Source organism: Limulus polyphemus, unplaced genomic scaffold (genome assembly GCF_000517525.1).
Source record: "Limulus polyphemus unplaced genomic scaffold, Limulus_polyphemus-2.1.2 Scaffold197, whole genome shotgun sequence".
Lineage (NCBI taxonomy): Eukaryota > Metazoa > Arthropoda > Merostomata > Xiphosura > Limulidae > Limulus > Limulus polyphemus.
This window is the reverse complement of record NW_013665807.1, coordinates 64,563-74,549: the sequence shown is the minus strand read 5'-3', so window position 1 is coordinate 74,549 and position 9,987 is coordinate 64,563. Positions and strand designations below refer to the sequence as shown.

General features: G+C 33.0%; 1 protein-coding gene across 5 annotated transcripts in view; it reads left to right on the top strand.

Annotated features, from left to right (window-relative positions):
* The window catches only part of LOC106478298 (ATP-binding cassette sub-family G member 1-like), a 110,267-nt gene that overhangs the window by 40,792 nt on the left and 59,488 nt on the right, over positions 1-9,987 (top strand). For all 5 annotated transcript variants that reach the window (XM_022381871.1, XM_013938828.2, XM_022381872.1 and 2 more), the window contains exon 6: positions 414-537. In XM_022381871.1, the coding sequence (XP_022237579.1) occupies positions 414-537 (124 nt within the window). The remainder of the gene's footprint in view (positions 1-413; positions 538-9,987) is intronic.

Here is a 9,987-nt window from a genome sequence, read left to right as displayed (position 1 = left end):
AATAATTATACGAAACAAACAAACTACTACTCTCTCTCTCTCTCTCTCTCTCTACTATATATATATATATATATATATAATTGTAAATTAGTGCTCTAATATGCAAAATGTTTGAAATAGAGTATTTATTTTTTATGGTGAGCAACTTATTTTAAGATCTGTCTTATTCAACTGAAAAATCTTGGATATTCCTGATGCAAATTGCACATGTAAAATTCCTTTATAAAATGATATTCAAAAGGTGACAATAGAAAAAAATAGGTAAACAAAATCAAAGGTTAAAGGAATTACTTATTTGAAATTAATTTTCATGGGAAAAATGCTAAAGTCTAGTATTTAAATGTTATATAGAGATTACATTTATTCATCTTACAGTTGGTCAATGTATGTATGTGTGGTCTTTATTTTGTAAGTGGTTTAGATAGTTCCAACTGTGACCAATGCATCACACTTCTGAAGACTCTTGCAAAACGTGGGTGTACAGTTGTTTGTTCCATACATCAACCTAGTGCTCGAATATATGAAAAGTTTGACAAGGTAGAGTAACAATTTCTGTATTATAGAACATCATTTAAACCAGATAACTTGTAGTTTGAGAGTGTAGTGTATATTTAAAAGTTAAAATATAGACATAAGTACTGAACTACTACTAAAATGACATGCAGGAAAAAATGGTGAGTTTACAGAAAATCACATTGTTCAACTCTCAAATGTTCTGCATCAATTCAACACACATGTATGGTTTGTTTTATTGCATTTTGAAAACAAAAACTACTGGATGAAATAGTTTGAAACTTTAGTTGAACATTCTATACATCATGTAGCTTCTGTAAATAAAATATCTTATTGCGGCTTTGAAAATTCAAAAACATTTCATTGTGAATTTTTTCTCATGAAATTGCAAAAAATGTTTAAACCTTTGTTGTATATTTTAGTTACTGATTTTTATGTCTTCCAACATTCATATAAAACTTTACTGTAAAGGTTTTATTTTATAAAAATTCAAGATTTATCACTGTTTTCATTTGAAAAGCAGTATATGCAATTTACTGTGTTTATGATTACTGGTATACAATAAGAATAATTTTACCATATCACAATTTTAAGCACGCATACATTTTTTAAAAATTATTAACCAAAAGGTTTAAATTGATATATTTAATTAGTCTTATACCTGTTTGATGCTAGTACACACATATATTGTGTAAATTTCTTTTTGATGATTTTCTCTATCCTTCCAAGTAGCTACTCAGGCAATACACATAGACCTTGTCAGTGAAATGAAACTGGTATGGTTCAATGCAAAGTGGTGTAACTAAGCACAAGTTTTTTGCAAACTTTAAATCACAAGTATAATTGTGATGGAAGTTGTTTACAAACATTTTTCATTATAGCAATATATCACCAAACTAATCTTTTATCACTTTATTCCAATCTATTGAAATCTCTACTGATGTGGAAGTCAAATAGGCTTATACGGTTTTTGAAAATAACAAAAAAATAGGTTACATTATATGTTTAGAATACTATAGTTTATGACTTCTAGGTTGAGAAACATGATTGACTAAAAGATCAATAAAACTACACAATCTATTCAAGTTACAAGGTCATGATAGTGCTATTTTGTTCAAAACTATTATGATTTTCCTCCTAAGGAATATGAATGCCATGTTATGCTCAGAAAAACTCAGAAAATTTGTGAACATTGATATAGTTTGGAGCATACTGAAGTCAACCCAAAAGTAAAATTTTATATATATAAAAATAAATAACTAAAACTTTTTTATGAAATTAATTTGGATTGAAGTTTTTCTTTCATACATGGAAGAATGAATCTATATATATATACAAGGATATTTTGTACAATGTTTTAATTCATTGGTCCACTTTTGCCATTAATATGGGATGTACCTACCTGGGCAGGATAGAGTTAAGAGTGGTGATTGGAAATAAACTGAAAGTTAAACATTGTTAAAGTTCAGGAAGAAGTAAGTTTATTTCCTACTACACCCAGCATCATCAGGCAAACAGATCATAACAGAATGGTATTTTCTAAGTGTTTGAAAGAATGAATGAGGGAGATAAAAACTAAAAACATGTGAAATAACAATTAAATACACATAACAATAACAATTGAGTAAGAAACATAGAAAATAACACATCATGTTAGAAAAAGCATAGTTGCTGAAAAATTAAGTCAGGGTGTGATATGAATGAATGAAACAATAATATAATAATATATGCTAATACATAATATATTGGTAATTCTTACCAAAATTTTGATCTGCAGAGTAACTGTAAAATATGAATATAATTTTTGCTAGTGTTCTGTAACAGTCATGAATGCAACAAGTGTTTGTTTTAATTTTAGATATATGTTTTTGTATTAAGTTGACTGCTAATTAACACTTAAATAAACTTATAAAATGGGTATACTAGAAATGGGAAAAAAAGAAAGTACAGATTACAACATTTTGACAAGTTAATTTGCTATCATCAGGTACAATGTATGAGGGAATGCTATAGCATTATGTTTGACAATATAATATTTTAATAGTGAACCGTTTGTGATCTGTGAACCAGCTGAGATACCTTTAATAAATAAATATAGCGAAGAACCAGGATATATGTTTATAAAGTTTTTTTTGTGTGTGTTTATCATTATTGGGCTTCCTTGAATTTTCTTTTGCAGTTGTTTTCCTTAGAGATTATGTGAAAGAATGAGAATGTTGTGACCAGAGTCTTGTTTGCGTTGAAGGATTGAGAAGATGTATGATTACGCTCATTTATACTGATATCAAATTTTATTACTGTTTCACCTAAGTAACTTGATGTGAATTTTATAGAATGATGTTTGTTAAGGCCTCTGTGAAATGCTGGGCTTGTTGTGAATCGTAAAAACCTGTTAGTACGTCATGAACTTATTGTAGTGAAGTAGGAAGGAGAAAACAGTGTGGTGTTTAGAGTATGCTGTTCAATTGAAATCATAAGTAAATTCTAAAGCATGAGTTACCTATGGCTATGCCATTGATCTGATCATGGTTTGCATTATTGAATCAAAAAATGGTCATTTTTGTTGTGAATTTCAATAATCCAGTAAGGGTAAGACAAAGGAGAAAAATTCTAGGATGACGATAATTTTGAAGAGCAATATCACAAGCTTCTTGGACAGGTACTTGTGTGAAGAGAGAAATAATATCATGACTGCACATACGAGCATTTGGATCAAAATATTGACATATATGGACGACTTCTGTTGAATTTTTCATACATGGTGTTCAAAGCAGAAGTTACACACAGGGAGAAACCCCATGTCAGATACTTGTCTAGGTTTTAATTGTACGCACCATAGGCTGGGAGAAGAGGATGAAATGAGAAGTTCTCTTTGTAGATTTTAGGAATATCATATTATTGAAAAGTTCTTTTTTTTTGTAGAGTTAATAAATTTGTTGAGTTGATGTTCTCTTGAATTGGTGAAATCAGTAGAAATAGGTTGTAATTTGTACTTATAATTCAGGATAGAATTAACATTTCTAGATATTCATTTTTGGATTGTTAACTGTCATGTACTTCAGGTTGACTGGATGAATTCATAATTTTGGGGACATCATGAAACCACCTATGTGAAGAAAACTATGATTTATAAGCATAAGGAATTGGTCTATTTTTGGAAATATGTTCCTCCAAAAAATAAGTCACTTCATTATGCTTATAAATCATTGTTTGCCAATTTATTATTGTATTAGCTTAATGTGCTTCCATATTTAAGTATTCATTGCAGTCATTTGCTGAAAATATTAGGATTTTTTTTGATGAATGCTTATGGTAAATTTTGGGGCAAGGTTTTGTAGTTCTGTCATAATTTTGAGATGAGGAGTTTGTGTAGGATAGATAGCAAATTTCAAACCCTTTTTTCTAGACGTGTGATTTGAGGAAGATAAATGGGTACTGAAAATTTATTGTGCACATGTATTTTTAATGAATGTAGTATTTTTATTGTAAGGGGTAAAGGTGAGTATTTTTTATTTGAGTTTATCAAGTTTATGAAGCTGTAGAATTAATACTTTTCCCCCATAATTTTTAGTAAAACACTATAGTCATTTAGAGAAGTAGAAAGTTGTTGATTTTGTAGCTCTACTTTAATTAATACACTGAAGGAATGATATGCTCATGTAAAAGATTGTTGCATTAATGGTCCTACATTTCTTACTAGAAGTTGGTAGATTCATATGAAAAAAAAAAAAATAGGAATTAAAGAATCACTAATACAGTTTATTAAAGATCTAATGTCCAACTCATGTTTCAAAAGTTTAATACTGACCTGTTGGTAGTTTCTAAACATACTGGTTTTGTAATCCATAGATGAAAATGGTACTCGTTGACATGGAGAACAAGATAAATAATCAGAAGAATAGTGATAGGCCTAAAGCTAAAAAGTGGCATAGCTCATAGAAGCAAAAAGAACTATGCTCAAAAATACAGAGAAAATTCTTGAAGATGGGAAGAAATAATTTAGAAATGAGATAACAACATTAGCCTTAAGATAAAGAGTGACTATCATAAAAAACACAGTTAACTCTTAATCAGTGTGATGACCCAGGTATTTTAAATTAAGGAAAGACAACAATATTTGTTTTTAATGTACATTCTTGGTCTATCTCATTTGGCAAAAAGATTATGGTTTTATGTATGTAAAACACAATATTAATGTAAAAGTTAAATTTTATTTTACTCCTGGCATAAAAACTAGGAGTAATCTATCAAATAAATTCCAAGAAAACCATGTTATAAATAGTGGCTATGATTATAAGGACCCAAGATATATAAGTGAAACCGGGAGAAAACTGAATCCCTGCATAAGTGAACACAATCATGCACCCTCTCTTATCTTTCAATGTAAACAAGATTCTGATCACAAAGTCTCCTTTCATTCTTTTCACATAATTTCCAAGGAAAACAACAATTGCCAAAGAAAAATCAAAGAAGCCCTATTAATAAGAAATAAAAACCCTCTATAAAAAGATGTTGTATTTACACCAAAGGTACATTATGATGATAAGTACACTTATCAAAATGTTGAAATTTATCTTTTTTTCTTAATGTTATCTTCCTGTATAGACATTTTGTAAGTTTATTTATTCATTTTATTCTGGGCTTCTTCATTTGTATACATAATAACAGAAAAAAAGGAGTTAAAATGCAATTCTTACCAGCATATGGGTGTTCGTAAAAATATATTTGTTATTGATGTGGAGGAAATTATGTTATATAAACAAAGTGTTATTTAAAAGAGCATCTGAAGCCTAATGCTGGAAATTCTTCAAACTTCTACAGATGTTTATGCCGAGGACATGACAGAACTGCAGATGAAAAGAACTTTAAAATGATACATTGTATCAACAACTAACAAGATTTAAGAATCAAGGAAACCTTAGCTAACAAGAAATAAAACCAATTGACCAGGATGATTGATACAATTTTTGATAATTACTTGAGCACAATGCAATTTGTTAGTGGGGTAAAGCACCCACAGTATTTCTTATAAAGCAAAACTTATTTTTTTGAATTTATGAATCTAAATATCTTTGTTGATCATTAAGAAGGCTGTTTATTTTATGGCTATTGTTAAAGGTCTGCTTTTAATACTGGTAGATGTAGTAAACTGTGCAATTCTTAATTCCACATTTTAAGCCTATTTTTGTTTCACCTCAAATGCCAGCAGAAATATCCAATAATTATCTATTATGAACCATTCAAATAAGTGTTCTAAGATGTTATAAATATTTTTTATGTTATGTTTTTGTAGACTAGGCAAGGGTTATGTTCTCTTGTAACTTAAACAGTTAGTGTAATGTTTTGTGTTATATGTGTTAATGGGTGATGGAAACTATGGCCTAGCATACAAAAGTGTAATATTAGTATTAAAAATACTTATTCTGAAGGTACTTAACATTAGAAAAATTAATCAAATGAACCAAAGTAGACCTGTCACTGCCATTGTGTCAGCTATGATATACATTACATTCATTTTGAGCTACCATGTACAGTAATGCTTTAAATATCAACAAGCATCTGTTTTCAGTGTTGTGAGAATGTTACATAGCATTTAAAGGATAACAAGAGGGCTCTTGTACAACAGGTGTTTAACATAAGTAGAAATGATTCCATTGTAATAAATATAGCCAATTCTGAGAGATAAACATGCAAGTGGCAGGTAAGTTTAGCTAATGTTGAAAAAAAATTATACTTGTGAAAATATATTTAAGACATTCATAAAGCAAATGCAAAACATCCATACATACAAGTAATTTATATGTGAATCATTCAACAGATAAAATATTTATTTTCTGAAATGGTAATACCTCCTCAACCAAACCTATCTTGTCCTTTATTTGCCCTCTAAGCATTGCTAAATATTTTCAACAGTGCACCAGAGTTTTATACTTCTTCATTTTTGTGCCATTGCAACAACATGTGCTAATCATGTGACTACCCTCCACCAATCATACTGTGCCACCTATTATAGCACAGGTGACTCCCTCTACTATTGCAACACAATCCTCACTTTCTTCATTGGCATTCTAGTGTATAAACGTGTGTTTTAACTCATTCCCATGTGTGCCTAAAAGATTTTTATTGTGCTTGATCACTACTTCATATCAGTTTCGTCTTCTTGTGTTTGATTTACATTGTTTCTATTAATTTGTTTTAGAAATGTTTCTGTTTTCAAATTATACTTTGCTCATATGAAATCGAGATTTAAATGGTGGGTTTTAAAATTACTGCCATAAGTAGAATACTAGTCCCCAGGTTTCAGAGTCGACAATGTCTGCTGGGGAAGCACTGATTTTAGTTCACAGGGGGTTCGTGTCTTACATTTGGCAGTCAATTTTTCCTATCACATCACAATTTTTGTGAAGAGGCATACTGAACTACTGTGTGGAAATTGTCTTTCTACAGCACTTTCCACCTGTTACTGCACCTCCATGTAACATGTTGAGTTAGGTATTTCTTTTCCAAGGAGATCTATGGTGAGTTTTTCAGTGTATATTTCTCACTTCCTATAGGTATACCCATGTTCAGTACCTTTATGTGAACTTGTGTGGATGGATCTAATTTCTGCACACAATAATTTAGGTCATCTGTGTCTTCTCTGCTCAGTGTTGGGTAAGTTAGATTTTTATACTTCTTTTACCATCTAGGTTAATTTAGTTTAAACTTGCACTTGTAGTTTGTTTATTCCTCTTTTTTGTTTACATTTTTACTTCTTTTCACTTTAATGTTAATTTGTTTGTAAGTTCATTTTTCTTTACTACTAGCCACATCTACTCAGGGATTAGATTAAAGTTAAACTTTGTTATTGTCAACTGGGTATCTTTTTATTCTCATGTTTTTTAGGGTCGGTTTTATTTTCTTGTTGTCATGTAGATTCTTTGTGTGGACTTGTATGTTTAATATTTAAGAGTCATTTATCTTCTAAGTTTCTTTAGTGGTTTTGTACTTTGGGTGTTACTTATTGTTTTCTGTTTTAGGCTGAATTTCATAGTTTTGCTGGTTTGTTATTTTTCTTTATTAGTATTATTATTAGTATCCTTTTTAAACAAGCTGGTTTTATATTGTTTTATTCAGAAACAAAAACAAAAAAACAGTTGAAATTGACCTATAATAGCACAGGTAGCTCCCTCTACCATTGCAGCACAATTATCACTTGAGAATTGGCCGATACAAACCAGAAACACCAGCAAATCAGTAGGGAGGAATGTGTGTGATAAGAGGTAAGTTCCTATCAGAAATATGTTTCAGTGTTAGAAAATGTTAATTTCAGTAACAGTCCTACCTCCGCTCACCCAAAGCTAGAATACCACACTGCAAAGGTGGAGGGGCCAGTGTAGGTACAAAAGTAATTAAACAAGCAGAGAACAACCACCTTGAAATAGCAGGTGTGCCACAATTATAAAAGGAGGCACATCTGTAGGGTTTAGCACTACTTCTGGAACAGGTATACCCAGTGATGAACAAAGTAAGACACATAGGCCAGAACTTAATAGACGGGTACCATGTCATGTAACACAGATTATGCCCATGAGCAACAGATAGTACATAAGATGTCCACAAATGTAACACAATTAAGACACTAAATGAGGAGTGAGTCCCACAGTTGAGGCACAGGACCAGACAAAAGTTACACACGAAACTGGAGTGTGGTGATGTTGGGATGAAAAATGTCTGATTGTGGTTGTTGGAGGAGTGATCAGGACAGAAATAAAGGCAGGGTCTGTAGGTCCAGTAAGGACCAGAGCAGAGGGAGCCACATCTGAGCAGTCAATACAGAGCAACCAGCAGGAAACAACAATAAGTGATTTGGATAAGGGAAAAGATCCAGGCAAAGAGTCTGATCAGAGGGTAGGCATATAGGTGAAGACCACTCCAATCTGGACTAAAAGCATCCACCTCTGAAGCTGAGGATTGAGGAAATGGAGCAAAAAAGAAGGAAGTTTCGCATTATGGTGAGCAGAAAATGAGTATATATGTGGAGTTTCCAGTTGAGATCACACCCACAGAAAAACCTGAGGATGAAGGGACCACTCTATGGGGAGAACCTAGTTGGGACATGATAAGCAATTGGCCACAAGATTTATAGCTCCAAAATCATAACACAGTCATGTCATGGTTAGTGATCTACTACAGGAGATCCAGAGTCTCAAAACACAGAGATCTGAACTTTGTTCTCCCTTGTTTGGTAATATAGCCAACAACAGTGGAATTGTCAGGAATGGGAGGAAATGATACAGAGCCAGATGAACTTCAAAAGTTCCAAGATGTGACATTGTAGAGTAGTCTCCAAAATGAACTACCAACCTGAAGTCTCTGGGGAATTGAGGAAAGCCCACCTAGGAAGCATCTGTAAACAGATGAAACTCAGTATGTGGCAGCGGAATGGGAACCCCCACTATGGTAAAGTCCCTGTCAAGCCACCAAGCAAGGTTGGCCCTGATCCCAGGTGGAAGGGAGATGGAATGGTCCAAGGGACCTTATGGGAAGTTCCATGGGGCAAGAAGTATCCAATGAAGGGAATGTATGTGCACCCAACTTAAGGGAATGAGAGCTCCAAGGAAGCCCACAACCCCAAAAGAGAGAGAGAAGGAGAAGGTAGAGCCTTAATGACTGCTCGCTCCACATCCCGGAGCCAAAGTGGAGAAGGCTGGGCTTGACTGAGATGGGAAATGAAGAGAACCCACAAATGAATAAGATATTGTGAGGGGATAGTAAAGGACTTTTCAACTTCACGAAAAACCCCACCCAAGCATCTTCACAAAGAATTAAGCGGGTGTGAGTGAATGACTGGGCACGGGAAGAGGAGAGAAGAAGCCAGTCATCCAAGTTATATGGAGTCCGAAGACCCAGCGAACAAAGATGATGTGCAAAAGAGCATACCACTCAACAAAACACAAAGGGAGCTGAAGAAAAACCAAACAGCAACATCCAGAACTGAAAGACAGAACCCTCATGGATGAACCGAAGAAAAACAATATGACAATCGGGCAAAAAATCCCACCAGTGTGAGGTAGGACTTCAGAGTGAAGTGAAGTGTCTCCTGAAAACAAAACAGCCAGGAAAGAGCTTTGATGTGACTCCAATCTCCCATGTAATTTGGAGACAATAAATAGACAGGAGTAAAATCCCAGTTGAGTGGACACCTGTTTGATAGCTCTTTGTGTACTAGGTCTTGAACAGACTCGGCAAGACGACTAGATGAGATACGATCCTGAGGAGGAGAGAAGGAGATCTGGGAAATGGATAGATGTGGAGCAAAACTGAAGGCAGAAACTCACAGACAGGACCCGTAGAACCCACGGAACAGTTATGAAGTGTAGCCAAAGACACATGAGAGAAAGTACTCATTACTAACAAAACATGTAAAGTCTACAAAGTACATAAAAATAACAAACCAGCAAAACTATGAAATTCGGCCTAAAACAGAAAACA